The sequence below is a fragment of the Carassius carassius genome, chromosome 31 (genome assembly GCF_963082965.1).
Source record: "Carassius carassius chromosome 31, fCarCar2.1, whole genome shotgun sequence".
NCBI lineage: Eukaryota > Metazoa > Chordata > Actinopteri > Cypriniformes > Cyprinidae > Carassius > Carassius carassius.
Genome location: NC_081785.1, coordinates 4,532,299 through 4,552,090, shown reverse-complemented (window position 1 = coordinate 4,552,090; position 19,792 = coordinate 4,532,299). Strand labels below are relative to the sequence as shown.

Below are 19,792 nucleotides of genomic sequence, written 5' to 3'. Positions count from 1 at the left end.
TTTCATTTTATGATGATCATTGAGGGGCACTTTTTATATGCAGAGTAAAACAGTGCTTTAGGAATTACTAGAGCACAGAAGGTGCATTATGATTTTTGGAACATTTTAAGAAGCAACCAAGAACGTGCCTTCATATAAATCTCTACCTGGAAAAGTCTTTTTTGAATCAGTAGAAACTGAGCTTTATGTGTGTAATCGCTGTAAAAAAAATAACATTTCATTCAGTCTCCCATTCAGAATTGAAAATAAATAAACAGACAAGATTGATTTTTTTTAATGCTTTTATTTTACCGATTAAAAGAAAATGCATTCGTTCAACATTAATTCAAATCAACATTCGGCTGGTTTACCCAATATCTGTCAGTTAACTTTTTCCCAAAGGTTTAACTTTATCGTGGAACCTCAAGATCACTTTTTCTCATTAAAATCTTCCCACCTGGCATGTTCACACCTGTGCCAGAGTACTTCCTGTTTGCAGATGTACATATAAAATCCAATGCTATGTGCTCACTGGAGACAAAAAAGTAGACAGAACACACCTGCCCAAATATTAAACATTTAAGATGGTAAAACCATTTTTGCAAAACAACAACGCTTATAAACTTTTTTCAGTGTTCATAAATAGAACCCGGACATTTGTTGCATAAAAGTATATATGTTGATATATATATATATATATATATATACACACGCATATGCACATTTATGTTATCTTATTTAACTCCCCTTTAAGTTTATAAGGTAGCAGTGTGGTCTTAACACTGCTGGTGCCCCATGATAGCCACTTCTTTATTGCAAACTGTCCTGATTTTAAACAAATGCACAACATTCGTACCACTTATATCTGGGGCCTTCTGGCCAGTCTCATAGAGACCATGTCTGTAACCCACGGTCGCCCCTGAAACTGAGTTGGCTTCCGAAGAATCAAGATCTTAAAACAATAATAATAACAATAATAAGGCCAAGTATCATTGCAAGTTAGGTCATTTCCATTTGAGTGACAGAAAAAGAAATGAAAAAGCCAAAGAAAGATAAACAAGTTAAGAGCCATTGGATCGTATGCATTCCGTTTGCATAGTTTTTGACTTTGCCGTTAACGCAAGCCGACCAGAGAGAGAAAGAGAAAGAGAGGCCTGCGTCAAGCTAGAGATCGGACCTGCAGTGGAAACTCGGACTGTACGTTATACCAAAGGCTGGCGTGAGGTCAATAATCGGTAAGGTAGCTGTCGAAAAAACCTGTAAATCACTGACCGTCTCAGATGGGGTCATAGCAGCCCTCTTACTCCTCACTACGAGATTGTGAAATGCATATAACGTTTACCAAAGAAAAGAAAATCTGGGATCCAACTGAGTTGTAACAACCGACTGGTCACATCGATCGTCAATAAAAACCTACGCTTGCTCTCAAATGGCTCAAGAATTTCACCATAGGACCAGTCGAACGCTGATTCCAGGATCCCGCCCCTGCTCGAACCAAAACAGAATAAAAGAGTAAAAAAATATTCATTTCATGCAGACATTTGGCCATTTTAGTTTGTTTTTAACTCCCCAGTGGAATGTTTCTAACACGTCTCATAGCAGCTTATAGGTCTGATAGAACCAACCTTGATTTTCAATAGTTAAATTACATTCACTCTTCACAGTGAAACAGGTGCATTGTAAGAGAGATCGAACATATGTTGACCAAAGCCACAGCACAGCTGTGGACCACCACCCAAGTCCAACCATTAGTACATTTATCTAAAAGTAGTTGTCGTAATACGATAGTAGTAGTAGTACATCTCGGCCCATCAGCCATTGGCCCTGCCCTCTGCCAGCATGTGGGCACATCGAAAAAAAAATAAAACAAAAAGTGTCATATCACCGTTATCTTTGGCCGCTGATGCAGATGATGCGCTGACAGAAGTTAAATCCAGTGACTTTGTTGAAAAGATTCTTCATTGATGGAAAATTTAATGGTGAGAGGCCTGAGCTATTGGACTCCGTTTTGTTTTCTCCACATGTCTAACAGTAACCCTGAGAATGGCTGTTTCCTGTTCACTGCTGAGGAAGTGGTACGCTTTGTACTGAACACACACCACCTTCTCTGATGGATGCACTTTTTGAACGTTTACACGACACACTCGCACGCACACATACATAGAGAGATTGCAAAGAAAAACGAGACGCAAGCACTGATGTCTTTTGTAATGCTTCATAGACTTGGTCAACCAGGAGCGTACGGTGACGTGGGTTTGAAATGAAAGCTATTCTGGGTTTTAGGCACAGTATGAATGCTTTAGCAGTTTGTAATGTGTCGTACGCAGTAGTTCTCCGCCAACTAGTCATTCGGCAAAATCGATATACAGCGAACAAGCTCCGATTTAAGAACACACTTATTGAAATTGAAATTTGGTGCTGTACTAAGCAGAACTTTTTGAAATGAACTAAAAATCACAGAATCCTGGCACACGTTTAAGAGCATTCTCACATATTCATTACAGCACGTTAGGCACCCATGTCAACGCACCTGAAAACAGCATTTTTAGTCTGTGGTTTAATAAAAAAGGGAGTGAATTTAACAGATTTTAAACCACAATGACCCTTTTTTACGTTCTGTGCCACCAACCACGAAAATCTGCCATTTTCACCAATGTTGACATGGGTACCACAATAGGTTGTAACATTTAGTAAAGCTGGAACTCTGCTTCGCATTTATATAATGTCGAATTACATCAACCCTTAATACACATGCCAAGAGTTGTTCGACCTTATTGATTAACTACTTCAAACCTTTTTTGGACCACAAACAACAAATCCCGACAAGATCATAAGCTAAATTTCTAGGTCACCCCTCACTTGATAAGCTTGTATATAAAGATCGTTTCCATGCTGCGAAGGTTTGCTTTGGCTGTACGTTGTTTATGTCATAAGCGCAGATCTTCCAGGAAGATTGGGGCGATGGCTTCCATTTCAAACCTGGTTTGGCTTTGGGTAGTCGATATCGCCAAATAACAGGAAGTTCTGAGGCCTGACAGATTAATGATTTGCTAGGCAACTTAACGGTTTTTAAAAAGCACTCCGCTCTTTGACGAGTCACTTTGTTATTCAAGCACGACAAAATAAAGATATGCTAATGAAAGAGGGGATTCTGCAGAGCAAAAACGCTGCCGCTTTCAAGAAGGCTTTAGTTTGACATTCACTTTTTTTCAGCTATGCAAGTAACCATGACCTCCTTTGACTATGATTTTTTTTTTAAACAAAAAAACAAATAGACAATATATGTAAAAGCAAACAACACACGGAGAACTGCAAACTAGGGAAATTAGACACAGGAAGAAAAAATAAAACCAGCAACTTCTAAAGCGCATTCTTTTGGAAGAGCTTTTTTTCCTCCACAAACACTACAAAGTCTTGCCTATCGAGCATGCCAACCTTTTGAACGAAGATTCAACAAAAGCTTTCAACTGGAAAAGTACCGCAAGTGCAGGAATCCTGAGATATGGAACAAGCAAACGTCTGTCTCCCGCCATCTAATGCTTTACAGATGAAATACCACGGCCTGGATTCAATCCGTATGGAGCGTGTTCACCCTCAATTATGATCCGTCGCTCAAGTTGACGCACTTCTTTAAGGAATTACAACAATGTTAACTCCAAACAGACTGAGGCCGAGGCCATAAACACACTGATTATGAAGAAGTAAGGGGGAGTTCAAGGCAACTGTGACTCAAGGAGAACAATAAATCTGACGGAATAGCTGATTGTTTTCCCTCTTACCAAAATATCATAACCTTCATCTTCATCTTCCTTGTCATATAGTTTTTGCCTACCTGAGACAGACAGGAAGGACTTCTTAAAACAAAAACACACACAAGAAAACAAGAAAAAGAACAAACACCTATGGCTGGGCCCAGATATTGTGCTGCAGGGCAGTCAGCATGCAGGCGTCATACACCAGACTGAAAACCTCTACAATTGGTTTCACCAGCAGAGGTGCATCTACTTCCAGGTTGAGAAAAACCAGCGGTATCTGCGTCCCGAACACGTCGTTTCCACCAATCCTCATTTCTGAATAACAATTACCTACTGAGGAACAAAGATGAAGGGTCGTAACTGCTGTGGATCAGTCCTGTCCCTTGGCTGGAAGACTAATCTCCCTAGAAAAAGGTCAACGTGAACGTGGGATCTAATCGTTGCAGAAGCCAAGAAGGATCAATTGATAGTTTGAGGTAACGCCACACTTTCTAGTGGGAACCAACAAACAGACAAAAGCGAGAGAATGAACAACTCACTGTACAACTTTTAAGTTAGCTGTATAAAAGCCTCTCTCTACCATTCACTCAATTAGCTACTAAACCAATACCCAACTATACTTTCCTAGTAATAAGCAGGATATATAGATACAGATATAAATATAGAGCTAATACTGATTAAACACAGCACATATAAAGGATTAAATCCACACTACAAGAATAAACAAAAACAAAATCAAAAAGCAATAAAAAAAACAAAAAAATACATTAAATGAGAAGGGCCCATTTAGTGAAAGATCACCAAGCACAGGGTTAGAGAGGGCGTTTGTGTCTACATGCCCGCGCTGAAACTCTGCATCTCGCGGTGGAAGTGCTGAGTGGGTTCGTTCAGGATCACGCTGTTGTCCATGGAGGGATGCCAGACGCGGCCCAAGCCCAGGGACACCTCCTTGACTAGATTGTGGACGGGGTCGCCCTCGATGTACACCGACTGGTCCGGGTCAAAGTCGATGCTCTCTTCGGACACCTCCAGGACTTTGAGGTTGGACCCACGCAGGCGAGAGATGGCCACCAGGTTGTGTGACCACACAGTGTAGCCTGTGGAGCGAGAGGGAGGACATGCATGGCTACTACTTACAAAAAGAGGAGGCTGCTTTATTGACTCACTGTTTCTTGAGACATGAGAGAAAAACGACAAAAGTAAAAATACGCTTACGTACCAATGGTTAATTTGAATAAAAACTTTCATGTGGGTAAGTACTTTCAGATACAAAAACGAAGTGTACTCCCATGTCAAAAATGTATTATTAATAATGCAATTGTGTTTTAAGATTGATGAATTAATAAACAGAGTACAGGACAAAAAATTACAGTCATGACAAAATATGTATGTTGCCCAGCATAAGTTTTAAATCCAAGAGCCATTTTGTTTTCCTGCTGCTAATGGCTATTAATGGGAAGGAAATGAACTAGTGAAAATGAACAGTTGGGAAAAAGGCTTTGGAGCTGAAATATAATTTTTTTTTTTAAAGATACATATTTCTAGGCAGAGTTATTAAAAACAAAGCTAATTTTTTTTTTTTTTCCCACACATACATTAAATAAAAAAATAAATAAATAAATAACCTATGTTGTGTTTGATTTTAGTCATGGTACAAAATCGTCTTTAGATTTTTTTCTTTTTTTTATTATTATTATTAGTAGAAGTAGTAGTAGTATTTTATTATTATTATTATTATGTACATTTTAATTATTAATTTTTGGCATAAAGGTTTATGTAGAGGGGAAATGTTCAATTTTGCAATTGTATTAGGGTTTTTGTAAATCCTTTGGAAAGGATTTATATTTAGAAATAAATAAAAAATAAAACCCGATACATAACAGCAGCAACAACAACAACTCAAATATACAGTTTTCAGATATAGTAATTTTGGATGAAAAGAGTATTATGGAAAGGCTAATCCCATTTCTTAAATCAGTGAATTGTCAACGGCAAGTGAAAGTTTAAAATCTCTATTTACCATGGATAATCAAGACAGCGAGGTGCACACAGCGCCAGGCGAGGAGAACCAGCGGGTCTTCGTTGCGGTTGACGCTGAGGTCTGGGAATCCAGCATCGTCTCTCATCAAGATGAAGTGGCTGAGGGTTTTGTGATACTGCTGCGAGATGAGCTCCAGGACACCATCCGTCACCAACGAGCTGTAGCTGTCCAGATGGATCCGCTCCAAGGGCAAACTGGGCTTCAACACACGCAGAAGGTCCTGGCTGCACACATCCATCGCCATGATGTAGACGCGCATGTTGGTGCTTCGACGGACTAGGGCTTTCCAATCGTCTTCTGTGGCGGTACCATCCAAAGGCTTGACGTCCAAAGCAGCACCATTGAGCAAAAGGGAGAGGCGATGGAGGGGCGCTCGGTCACCGCAGGCGAGAAGACGGCACATATCTGAGGTGAAGTCGCAAAATTCTAGGGACAGGGATTGCAGATGAATGAGCCTTTCCAGTTCGATGGTGGAAATCAGGCTGGGCAGCTGGTTGTCGATCAGACTGAGGTGCTCGAGGGAGCTGGTGCTGTGGTTGGAGAGCGAGGCCAGAGAGCACGGGGTCACCACTCCGAGCATGAACGCAGAAGACAACCACTTTAACTGCCTGCTGTTGGACAGGATCTCTTCGAAGAGCTGCTGGATCCTACAACAACAGGATGTTGAAAGTAGAACACGTTATACATTCTTAAAGTCAAGTAAACAAAGGCTGCACAATTGAGACAAAAACACTCACTACCATTCAGAAGAATGGGGTCAGAAAAAAAACATTATACTTTTATTCAGCAAGGATGAACTAAATTAATCAAAATTGACAGTAAAGACTTACACATTTTACACACAGAAAAAAAAAGTCTACTAATATACACATTACAGTCCACCTAGTAGCAACTGAAAATATATTATATAGAATAGAATTATATAGAATAGATATTATATGAGGGGGAAAAAACTATAAATAAATACCTTATAGATAGACAGACAGATTGTTTGGAGTTATTTTTGTATATATTTAGAGCAAAGTACCAATATTACTTAATAGATCCTAGAACAACTGGATGAAGTAGAATAGTCATAAATCTTTGCATTAATTCATTTCTAAAGTTTAATAAATGTAAAGGCAGCACAATGAGAGAAAAACACTCACTACAATTCAGAAGTATGGGGTCTTTTTTTCTGTTTTTTTTATAAAGAAATCAATCATTTTATTTAGCAAAGATCTATTAAATTAATCCAAAATGAGAGTAAAAACTTACACATTTAAAAAAAATAATATATATATTTTTTTTTTTTTTCACATTTTTTGTCTTTTGAACTTTGTCCATTAAAGAATCCTGAAAAACCTAAAATGCTGACAATAAAATCTGCATATTTAAATAATTTCTGAAGGATCATGTGACACTAAAGACTAGTAAATGACGGCTGCTATATTATGCATTTAAAAAATAATAAAACAGAAAAAAAAATTTAAACCGTAATTTCACAGTATGACTTTTTTCTATACATTTATTTCTTTATTTTTTTTTTTTTTCAAATAAATACAGCCTTGGTGAGCATAAGAGACTTTTTTTTTCAAAAAAAAAAAAATTTTTTATATATATATATATATTATATATATATATATTATATATATTCAGAGTTTTGGGATAAGTGTTTTTTAATTGTATATATATATATATATATATATATATATATATATATATATATATACACAATTAAAAAACACTTATCCCAAAACTCTGAATGACAGCCTGATTAAAGGTGAAGTGCTTAATTTTTTTATGCCTCTAGTGACAGAAAACTAAATACTCTTTGAATTTAACATAAAATATAAATATCGTGTAACAGTTTTTTTTCCTTAATTTTTTTTTTCAACAGCAATATGATTTTTAAACAGTAGAGAGTATCATGTCTACACACCGTGCAATAAGATAGTATTCCACTGCTATAAATGCAAAAAACTATATTTGGCATAACTTTGTTAATTTCTCCTAAAGTGGTAACAGAGTCAAAAAGATTTCTCAAAGGGTTTGAACCAGCACAGTCTAATAATACAAGCTTCACGATTCAGCCCAAAACAGAACGAGTTCCTTATACCTAGAACTAACAAGATAATCAGAATATTTGCAAAGCCAGCTTCCTTGATTAGATTTCTCTTACGGAGTGTGCCATTTCAGTATACGATTGTAATCAGTTTACAAGAGTGAAAGGTAGCTTTAAAACATACTCTTTTGTTTTCTTGCCCCCTTGGTCAACCTGGCTGAGGCAAGAGCTGTCCAAAATACCGTCATCCTGAAGAATGCATGTGTCCCCATAGAGACTCAGCTTCTGGAGGTTTCTGGAGAGGGGAAAAAAAAAAGAGGAAGTGTGAGTCTCGTGTCTTGCAAATGTAAACAAACCAGAGCAAACAAACTGACAGATATCAGATATTCCATTCTCAATTCATAGGTGTCTTAAATGAAATCATATGAGAAGAGTGTATAATGTAAAATTAACCATTTTAAATGACCGCCAAATATAAATAAATGATCACAACATGAAACCAAAACAAGGAGGAACTGGCCTTATTCACTACAACACCAAACTAGAATTAACAACACGAAAACATTGTTCCTGAAAACGTCAAAATCAACAGACATTGTCTTTTTATGACCAATTCAAACTATTCTTATGTTTAACTATCTGATAAATTAAAATTATTTTATTATTAGGTACTAGTTTTTTTAGTTACTACTCAAATATACATTACAGTTCACCCAGTAGCTAGCAACTGCATAAATACTACATAAAAACTATAAATAAATACTTAATAGATTTTACTTTTGTATACATTTAGTGCATTGTACTTATAATGTAGAAATAGCTAAAATAAGATTTCATAAGAAATCATATCATATTATATATATATATATATATATGTATGATTTCTGTCAGTTAATGTAACATTTTATTATTACACATACAAAATTAACCATTTCTAATTAATCATCACATGTAACAAGAAATTATAAGCACACAAAACTAGTAATAACGGGGATAGATAATAAAACCTAAAAAATATATATAAAACAGGCACGGTAGTACTAGTATCTACTAAAAACTACTACTAACTATTAGACGTTATTAGAAGTCAAGCAGATAAAGTTAAACAGGTACGAACAACAATTTGAATACAGACTATATGAAAGAGAACAAAACTGATATCTGAAACACAGATTCCCAAAGAACTAATAGCTATTTAAAATAATATGAAATTTGTTACTACCGTAGTTACCTCCCATTAAATGAACAGTAACTAGCATCCTATGAATAGGTAGCTACTAGTGAGACTGAGAACGAAACGAGTCATTATTGGATATACTTACAAAGTATATAATATACAGTACTAGTAACAAAAAAACAGGTACTAGTTAGTTCAGCTTGTCATAGGAGGTGATGGCGGTTTGAATATCCACAAAGCAGGCAGACATGCGATGCTTCTGACATGAGCATTACGTAATGCGCATGGTTTGTTTATGGCTGCTGGTGATCATCAAATGTAAGCAAAGCAAAGCAGCAGGAAATGAGGTGTAATGTCAACACCAACGCATGCAAACCATGCCCAGATCCATATAACGTAAACGTTACCTGTTATTACGCAGCCCGCCGAGGACACACAACACTTGATCCAAATATGTCACCATCGCATCTTTCGCGAACTGCGGGTCGCTCTCGACGGCTTCCACTCCGTGCTGCAGCGGGCTTAAACAGCCGTTCAGCGGGGCGAACTCCAGCTGTAGCTCCCGCACGAACGAGCCGAACTTGCGCATGAGGAACTCTAATCGCGGGGTTTGTTCCGATCCAGATCCGCCGCCGTTGGTTCCGCCACCGACGCGCAGCTTGAGCTCCGTCCACAGTGCAGGGTAGAAGAGACACTCCCTCCAGCGAGAACACACGGCCGAGGCCCGGAGCTTGTCTCGGTCTGACAGGAAGGAGAATATGTGAACGATAAGCTCGCTGGGTAACGCCAAGGCTCCGACGCTACTGCACAGAGCCATGGCAGGAGTCTGGAAATAAGGAATGAAGATTAAGAACACAACCGTTACACAACCCTGCGCCCCTCCTCTCCGCCCTGCTACTGCGCTGAGTGAAAACAAACAACTGCGCGATGAGCTTTGCTTTCAATAGTACTGGATCAGTCCATTTTCGCATTCCTAATAGGGGCGGAGAGAAATTTATCAGGAGATGATGTGCACCTGCTAAGCGAAAATGAGATGTAAGTATATTATATTGAAACGTACATACTATTAGACACAAATAGTGTCTGGTAATATTAATCTAACTTTAATTCGTGTAAAGCACTTTTAGTCAAATTTGTTGTCGCAGTGGTTCCTTCCGAAAATCCCTTATTTTTGCCATACAACGAATGTCCGAAAGAGGTCGCAAGAATTTTCCTTTTAACCACGGCATCGATTTCTCATCTCTAGCATACACTTTATCAATCAAATATGTGTAATGGTAATGGTAATATCCCTTTAGAACCATAAAAAGGTTTTGTGATTTTTTTTATGTCATTACATTGGTTGAAGCATAAGAAACAATTTGAGGAAAAAATATATTTAATTCCTATTTTATTCTATGTCCTTTGGAAAGGACACAGGTTAAAAGCCATGTATAGGCAAAAACGTTTTAAGATGAAACCTAAACATTGTTTTATTTTCAGGCTATTTTTGACCAAACTTTGTACAAATATGATTATTAACTACGTTGTAAAAAGATTCAACAGAATGATTTGATATATTATTTTACTTCATGCATTATGTGCCTAAAATCTCCATAGATTGATATTCCCATTCTATACAATATATCTATACATTGCATCTAATTTGAAAATTAATGTGTTTTTGGAAAAAAAAACATAATGGAAAAAAGTGTTACAATGGGAGTAATAACTTTTCATAAAACATATCTAATATTTTATAGGAACATTGAACTAGAACTTCTTTCCTTGTTCTTTGCCTATTGCCCCCAAAATGCCTGATTAACATGGCCTGATTAACGTGTGTCCAGGTGTCCTCTACAGAAGACATGTATAAAATTATGCCCTGTTTCGTAAAACAAAAAGTCATATTCCAATTTGAAACTGCATAGCATTTTTCTGAGACAAACAATCTGAAAATTTGTCAGATTTAAATGATAATTACAAAACATTATCATATTTCCCTAAGATTGCTACATTTAATCATACTGTCAGTATCAGTGATTTTTAAAGACAAATGAAAGGAAGTGTTTATCAATCCTCCAAACATTTGATACCTCTTCAAAGCCCTGAATGTGCTCTGTACAGGACATCCAGACTGGATGAAAAAAACACTACTGACTAGTTTTACTGGGAGTGCAGACAACAGAAAGTCATTATTTTTTGATTGGACTTGATCTTTGCGAGGAAAAAGAAATCAGTCTTGGTAATTATTTTGTGTTAAATTATAATATTTTCAAAGATTAGTCACGCTGAACAAACTGAGCCTCATATTTGCATGAATAATAAGACTTTTAAGGAGTTATGAATTAGGCTATTACTATTTGTGTTTTTAATAACACATTAATAAATGAATATTTAAATTCATAAAGGGTAAGAGATTAAAAGATGCAGTGACAGGTAATGATGCCTAAAACATAGATCTACATAATATAGTATAGAACTATAATGTGTTTTGTTGTGAATATTCCAGAAGAGGCTACATTTTAAATATGGAATCATACTTGAGCTGTTTTCTATTAATACTACTAAATAAGAGTGCCCTACTCACATGCTACAATAAACTACATTGAAACAAAACTGAAATGATCTCTGCATTCAGCAGTTCTTTCAGAACTCAGAAAGAATTTAGAGTTCTTTTGTAAAACTCTCAACGTTTTAAAGTGTCTTATTACGTTTTCTAGTCTTACAATCTATTTAAATAGAAATTGTTTACATGTGACGTCACTTCCTGCTTGCCGCTGCTAGGAGGAAGAGCTCGAAGAAAGCAACAGAAGGTTAGAAGACGACGACATGGCTGAACTGTCACTGTACCTTACAAATGTAAACGTGTCTCTGGGACAAGGCATGGACGCAGAGAAGGTAAAGTAATTTGTTTTATATATTAAATGAGTTGCCATGGAATTACATACTTTGTTTTGATATAGACAACAGTCGCGATATATAATTTTATTTCCTTGTTCGTTACATCTCAGCCTAGCGGTGAAAGTAGTTTGATAATAAACATAACGTAAGGCTATTTATCTAGTTGAATTAATATTATAAAAGATAAATATGATATTAAGATATAATAATGTAGTTTATGTAGGTCTGTCGATCTCTCTGTATTGAACAGTGTGTAATGTTCTTGATAAATTACATTTAAATGTAACGTTATACACTTATCTGCTGGTTTAGAGTTCTACAGTGGTTAAGGAGTTTGAAAGTGTTGAACTCGAAGATCTGGGTAAAAAGAAGGCAAAGATTCCTCGTAGAACGATCTACTTTGCGTCTGGTGAAACCATGGAAGAGTACAGTACAGACGAAGAGGAGGAAGAAGAACCAGAGAAAGCCAGAACTTTAAGTACAGTGGATACAGTGAGTTGCATCAAATCATTCAATATTAAAGTGGTTTCCGTTGCTTCTTTCCCAAACATCTTCAGCGTTTGATCACTAAGCATCTCTGATTACAGTCGAAGTTGACCTGGGGTCCATACGTCTGGTTCCAAATGTGGAGAGTGGCTACCTCAACCATCTCAGGTAATGAAACTCTTTCCAGACATTTAGTCATAGAAAAACAGTCCAAACTTAATACTTCAACCCAAATATTTCAGTTTGTGACTATCTTGGAGAGAAAATGGCATCACTGCTGGGAATCACGACACCCAAATATCAGTATGCAATTGATGAGTACTACAGGATGAAGAAAGAGGTATGCACACTGCTATTATAATTCTACAACCTTCACTTATTAGCCAATATTCTCAAAAGTAGCATGTGCAATCATTGTTGTGCATGCTTTGAGTGATTTGAACAACTTTCACGAAACCCTTATAATGTGTAATCTGCAGGAGGAGGAAGAAGAGGAAGAGAACCGTCTCTCTGAGGAGGCAGAACGTCGTTTTGAGGAGCAGCACAATCAGGAGGGCCAGCAGCCAAAGACCGAGCAACCAGAAGGAACTGCTTCTTTTGTGAATGTGACCTTTGAACTGGAGCAGGAATCACATGCTATACCTGATGCAAATAAAGTGCCTGCGCCCATTCCCTCCTAAAATACTGTTCAGCTGATTAAGCCTATTTGATGGTTTTTACCATATTAACCTTAGGCATGAGGTGTGTTGGGTTCCTTTTTTGGAGGGGAAAGTTTATCTTACATGAAGTTGAACATGAAGGTAACATGAATGTAACATATGCATAGCTGACAATGGTTTTGCTTAGAATGTAGAACTGTTTTAATAATCATTTTACACAGCCATACATAAAACTAAAGAATAAAAATATTGAAAAAGGTTATTGCAAAATCAGAAAAAAAGCCTAAGTTAAACACTATAACAACTGCATGGACTACCAATATTTTACAATGCTGTAGAATGTGAGTACTTATAATATTAGGCATTTCTATATGTTACTGATAATGCTAGGAGTTGTCAAGTAAATTGTCTGATGGGAATATTCCCTCTTTCATAAGTCAAGAGCTGAAACATTCAGAAAGTTATTTTTCTAACCAAATATTCTTTTTATGTGGACATATTATTTTTAGTGTGTATGTAAATGTGCGCTTTACCCATGAGAATGGAGTTCAATTTGTCTACCCCTCTGACACAAAAAAGGATTTCATTTTGAAGAGTGTATAATTTATTTGTGTACAATAATTTTGTATTATGTAGGTGAAAACACACATACCGTTCTATAATGTCAGTGAAAAAAATACAGTTTGTTTTGTACATAATATTACTTAATAAACAATTCAACACAGACCTGAGCTATTCTGTGTATTCCTCTTGCTAACGTTTTTTTCCTCGTTCAGAGTAGCTCAATTGGTCCTACAGCACAACTTGATTTGGCAACAGACTGCGATGTCATGTGTCATCTAAATCAGCTGTGTTGCTGTCAGTGTCATTAGCCACCAGCACCTCTCTGTTCTCGTAAGTCCAGAAGCCATTGAGGTCGATGAGAATACTAGAGACAGTATCACCCTGACCGCTGTTCACCAGGTCCTGTAGTGTGATCTTATAAGGATCTTTAGGCTTCACCATGTCAAAGATTTCATCCTGTATACACAAACATTTGATTTCCATTTAATGACCCAAAACGCCCTCCTCCCTAGTTGTTGATAGATTGCTTTATTATTATTATATAAAGGCCATTCACCTTAACATCCTGGAAGGAAACTGGCTCCTGCCCATGGATTTTCATTTGTTCCTGAATGGCCTGATATCCCAGATGAATAAGTTAGTTTTTTCTTGGTATAAATATATAAAAAGCACATTTATATAAAAGCCAACAAATATTTTTGCTTGATTTCAAAAACGTTTCCTTACCCTGAAGAAGTAGTTGAGGGCAAATACATTGAGATAGCCTTTGTTTTCCATGTCCAGCAGTTTGAAAATATACTGGAGGGCCGCAGGCTCTTTCCTGTTCTCTAGAGCCAGCACGAAGTCTAGATATGTCTTATAGTCCTAAATGGTGGTGTTGAAAAAAATATTACATTTTTAGATACTGAAAATTTTGATGGATATCATGTAGGAATTCCATATATAAGAATATTGTATCTCTGTTTTTAGTGACAAATATCTACTTGGCTGTAGTCTTTTTCCAGAGTAACATAATATTCACAATTTTTTTTTCATGTTCAAAGTAAAAAGTACACTACGGTTTAAAAGTTTGGGGTCAGTCAGATTTTTTTATTGAAGAAATTAATCACTGTTTCTGCTAAATTTCTAAGCAGCGCAAATGTTTTCAACATTGATAATAATAAGAAATGTTTCTTGATAACCAAATCAAGGCTGCTGAAAATTCAGCGCTGCATTACAGGACTTTTATTACATTTTAAAATATATTAAAGTAGAAAACAGCTATATTATATTTTAATAATATCTAACAATTTTTACTGCATTTTTTATCAAATAAATGCAGCCTTGGTGAGGATGACAGACTTTTCTTTTTTCTTTTTTTAATCTTACCAACCCCAAACATTTGAACAGTCTTGTTCATGTATATGTGGAAACAGGACTTGAACTCAGTTCTCCCTGCCAACAAAGCTATAATTTTGACAGCAGACTACGTTTGTTTTAAGAGATTTTCTCCCATCTAACTCTTAGTGTAATGTAAATCATTAATTAAGTCAGAATGTTATACCATTTCGCCATCGTAGGTTAAGCATTCCTGGTAGACACGGTCTAGGAAAACACCAGTTAGAGTTCCTGTGCCATAGCGAGACAGCTCTTCCTTACTGAGCATCCCGTTATGGTCCTTATCCAGGTTGAGGTACTGACCTGTAAAAGGACATATGATGATTAACACATGAGATTTAACTTACATAACATTGATTGAGTGTATTTTGCAGGCATACCATAAACCCGAAGAGCAGAAGGTGCAGAGAACCAGTTGGACTCCTGACTTTCCTTAGACAGCTCCTCGTCTCGAAGCTATAAGTGAATACATCTGATTAGCATAATGTTGCAGATTCTCTTCTTTTGAACTTCCTATTAATCAAAGAATTGTGACAAAATATATCACAGTTTCCATAAAAATATAAAGCAGCACAACTGTTTTTAACATTAATAAAATAAAGAAATATTTCTTGAGTAGGATCATGTGATACTGAAGAGGTAATGATGCTGAAAATTCAGCTTTGCATCACAGAAATACTCACCTTGGCGAGTATAATTCTTTCAAAAACATTCAAACTTTTTAAAAGTAGTGTATATAGAAATTTTTATAGATAGGTTCACTTGAGTGAGAATCCATGCACTACCTCAAGTAAATCATCCAAGAAACTGCAAGCTAGGATGTCCTGAATCTTTATCTTCCCTGCGGAGCAAGTACAAAACATTAGAATGCTTCTTTTCATTCCAGTTTTTCCAAAGGTTAAAATCTAAATAATGTTTACAGGTGCTCTGACTTAAATTAAAAGACAAATTGTAAAAAACGACCACAGGAGAATTACCAGTATGTAGAGGATCAAGGAAGAAGAAGAACTTGCGAACGGCAGTGCAAACATAAAATGAGTAGAAGGATTTCTCCAAGCCATCAAGTTGGGGGAGTGTAGGAATTAACTCTAGAATGTAGTTCTCCAAATCCTGCAGAAAAAAAGCATTTATGTTAAACAATACAGCTTTACTTCTAAGCAGATACTGTGATTTCTACTGTTTTTCAGGGGGTAAAATGAGATCACTTACAGACTCACGGAGATAACCCTGACCTGCTACATCATAAAGACTCAAACCAATCCTGGTTTGGTGCAGCCACACTGCCAGAGAAGAAACGCAGATGAACATGATTCATCTACACATCTGTATTACTGTGTCAAGATTAATTAAAAAGAACGCTTAATAAACTGACATCATGAGATAAGCACAAAATTCATAACTACCTTTTCTCATGACATAGTTGAAAAACTGCATTATTGATATTCTCCCATATGGATCATTATGAAGCAGTTTGGCATAGATTCTGGCAGTGAAGAAAAGCCTGATGGGTTGTAATGAAACATCTCAGTGAGTCATGAGCACTGTCCATATACAAATGACATCGATTTAGAATACAGTTATCAGCCCTTCATACGTTTTGAGTGAAGCTAATTGATCACTATACACTTCTTTATGATGCACTTACTTGCATTTGGCGCCTGCTTTTTCTCCAACCTTTAGGAAACTCTCATAACTGATCATGGCCTCGTCACCAGTTGTGGGCAGCACTTGATGCTTATCGAGAAGAAACCAAAGGTTCTGTAGGAAAGAAAGAAAAAACATTTAGAAGAGGAAATACAAACACAAACATATTTAGTAACTAAACTAAAGCAGATAATGAACGTTTAGATTGGGACACAGGCCCAAAAAAATGCTCTTACCTGCAACTCTTCATTGTCCAGTAGTTCCCGGCTTTTCCTCTGGAGAAACACTGCCCTCGATTCTTCTCTGAGTTTCTGCAGCAAGACTTCATCTTCTGCAGGAAGCTGATATGAAATATTGGGGAGGTAAGATTAAGAAGGCAATATGCTCAGAAGTTTCAGAAAATGTCTTTCTTTTAAAAAACAAAAACAAAAAGAATACTTCTATTAAGCAAGGGTGCATAAAAGTATTAGTTCACTTCCAGAATAAACATTTCCTGAATTTACCCAGCCCCATGTCATCCAAGATGTTAGTGTCTTTCTTTCTTCAGTCACAAAGAAATTAAGGTTTTTAAGGAAAACATTCCAGGATTTTAATCCATATAATTTATTACAATGGGGACCAATAGTTTGAAGGTCCAAATTTGCTTTCTCAATGCAGATTCAAAGAACTCTGCACTAACCCAGCCAAGGAATAAGGGTCTTATCTAGCGAAACGAAAAAAGATTTCTGTCCTTTTTATCCACAAATGCGCATCTTGCACTAGCTGGGACTTCACGCATTACATAATCATATTGGAAAGTTGGAAAGTGGACGTACTGACCCAGTGTTTACAAAGCAAATGTGCAAAAAAAGTCAAAGACAAAATGACATGGAGTTTTTCACATTACCTTTTTGGACCAGAGTACACAGACGAAGAGCTAAGACAGAAAAATGACAGATTGTTTCACTAGATAAAAACAGCTTTATTTATTTATTCCTCAGCTTTGAAGCCCTTTAAGGCAGCATTGAAACTGCAGGTGGGTCCTTCAACTGATCCCTATCCCTATTGAAGTCCATGATATGGAGAAAAACCCTGGAATGTTTTCCTCAAAAACCTTTATTTATTTTCGACTGAAGAAGGAAAGACATGAACATCTCGAACTTTACATTCATCACAGAATCCTAAGAACCGTATCATGGATTCCACAAAAATATTAAGCAGCACAACTGTTTTCACACTGATAATAAAGAAATGTTTCTTGAGCAGCAAATCAGCATATTACATTTATATTTATTCATTTAGCTGACGCTTTTATCCAAAGCGACTTAAAATTGCTATATATGTCAGAGGTTGCACGCCTCTGGAGCAATTAGGGGTTAAGTGTCTTGCTCAGGGACACACTGGTGTCTCACAGTGGAATCGAACCCAGGTCTCTCACACCAAAGGCATTTGTCTTATCCACTGCGCTAACATATTAGAATATTATATTATAATATTATATTAGAAAGATTTCTTAAGGATCATGTGACTCTGAAGACTGAAATTTAGCTTTCATCACAGGAATAAATTACATTTTTAAATATATTCAAATAGAAAACAGTTCTTTTGGATTGCAATATTTCACAATATCACTATTTTTACTGTATTTTTTTATCAAATAAATATGATAACACCGTATTCTCGTTACGGATTAAAGTGTGATCAACTCACCCTGTAGTAGAAGCGTGGGATGTGTTTAAATGAGCCATCTTCTCCTTTTTCACCTCTTTTCCATTCAGTGTAGTACTTAGTAAACAATTCAGTTTCCTCTGCTTTCTTCTCCTCCTCTGTCCTGCCATCTGTGGCAAATAAAGATTTTTTTACACAAATTATGATTATTCACACTGTGCAAACCTCTTCCAAATTTTACTATTCATAGTAAAATCAAATAATCATTAGCAAAACCATGGATGGCTCCTTGTTACCAGGGTCATTCCTACTACGCAATAAATGTCTCCATCATTTATATCTAAATATATCATATAAAATACTATGGGTTTAAGTTACACTTATAAAAAAATTTACTATGATTTTACAAATGGAATTCATAATAGCCAAGGTTTCATTTAATCACAATATTATAATTAAATAAATAAATACATTTATAAAGTCAAGTTTTATTGTCTAAACTTGACCAAAATATATTTGTGAAAGTCTGGTGTACCCTTTAGAAGTACTTCCATAAATTACAGCACAATCATATTCATTTTTCAACATATTTTGTATAACAGGAATAGAATAGGGTTACTATAGTTTCTACACAACAAACTGTATTTGTTGTAACTAAGTCCCAAAATATTTAGTATAGTAAAGTAAATTAAATTCAATTTGACTATTTTAATAAATAAATATATTTATATTTAAACATTTCCACTAAATACAATGTTTACCAGGGTAAAACCACGGTACATTTTCTTAAGCGACTTCAAATCCTTCTAGCGTGATTGAACAAGTTGATTCGGAGATTCATGTACAAATGTATACATTTAGTGGAATTTAAACATTCTTACTTGATCTCGAAATGAATCTCAAGCACCTGATTAACGTTAGCTAACATTCATCTTACCTTGTTTCGCAGAGGCGAGTCTTTTCCGCAGTAAATCTTTCCAATGTGCGGTTTTATCGTTTGCCATTATAAACGTTATATATTATAAACTAACTTTAACTAAATTAAGACTAATTATTAAACAATGTTATTATGTTTGAGTAGCCTAGGCGGTTGACGAACTGTTTACATCTCTGACACAGAGCCATAGAGAGAGTTGCAACAACGGAAGTTCGAAATGTTTCGTTGTCACGTGATTCATGTAGACTTCAGATAGTTCCGCAGACTCCTACGGGCTAGACACCACCATAGATATCATATGGACACCACTGGCTGGACACCAGTGGATAGACAGCCTACGTCATTTCCATTTTCTCCGTCATTTCCGTTTCGCCGCTAATTTCCGTTTTCACCGCTGGATAGACAGCAATTTTATTTCCTATTTTCACCTCTAGATTGAGATATATTTATTTTTATATTTTCACCTCTGGATAGACAGCATATTTATTTCTCACCTCTGGATGGACAGTATATTTATTTTATATTTTCACCTCTGGATAGACAGCATATTTAGTTCTCACCTCTGGATGGACAGTATATTTATTTTATATTTTCACCTG

General features: G+C 36.2%; 3 protein-coding genes across 3 annotated transcripts; 1 reads left to right on the top strand and 2 right to left on the bottom strand.

Annotated features, from left to right (window-relative positions):
• Nucleotides 1-310: 310 nt before the first annotated feature.
• LOC132111385 (F-box only protein 33-like) lies at nucleotides 311-9,916 on the bottom strand. The gene is made up of 4 exons (XM_059518623.1): nucleotides 9,404-9,916; nucleotides 8,004-8,114; nucleotides 5,755-6,422; nucleotides 311-4,831 (listed from the first exon to the last, which is right to left on the bottom strand). The coding sequence occupies exons 1-4, from the start codon at nucleotides 9,811-9,813 to the stop codon at nucleotides 4,566-4,568; spliced, it is 1,455 nt and encodes a 484-aa protein (XP_059374606.1). The 5' UTR covers nucleotides 9,814-9,916; the 3' UTR covers nucleotides 311-4,565.
• Nucleotides 9,917-11,722: 1,806 nt separating this feature from the next.
• LOC132111387 (protein FAM177A1-like) lies at nucleotides 11,723-13,129 on the top strand. Its single transcript, XM_059518625.1, has 5 exons — nucleotides 11,723-11,876; nucleotides 12,192-12,371; nucleotides 12,467-12,533; nucleotides 12,608-12,705; nucleotides 12,845-13,129. Exons 1-5 carry the CDS (start codon nucleotides 11,808-11,810, stop codon nucleotides 13,043-13,045), a joined length of 615 nt encoding a protein of 204 aa, XP_059374608.1. The 5' UTR covers nucleotides 11,723-11,807; the 3' UTR covers nucleotides 13,046-13,129.
• A 476-nt stretch (nucleotides 13,130-13,605) lies between these two features.
• LOC132111386 (serine/threonine-protein phosphatase 2A regulatory subunit B'' subunit gamma) lies at nucleotides 13,606-19,365 on the bottom strand. Its single transcript, XM_059518624.1, has 13 exons — nucleotides 19,194-19,365; nucleotides 18,299-18,426; nucleotides 16,846-16,950; nucleotides 16,611-16,723; nucleotides 16,369-16,466; nucleotides 16,175-16,245; nucleotides 15,943-16,075; nucleotides 15,751-15,806; nucleotides 15,346-15,421; nucleotides 15,132-15,268; nucleotides 14,315-14,452; nucleotides 14,145-14,204; nucleotides 13,606-14,044 (listed from the first exon to the last, which is right to left on the bottom strand). Exons 1-13 carry the CDS (start codon nucleotides 19,258-19,260, stop codon nucleotides 13,853-13,855), a joined length of 1,374 nt encoding a protein of 457 aa, XP_059374607.1. The 5' UTR covers nucleotides 19,261-19,365; the 3' UTR covers nucleotides 13,606-13,852.
• Nucleotides 19,366-19,792: the final 427 nt, after the last annotated feature.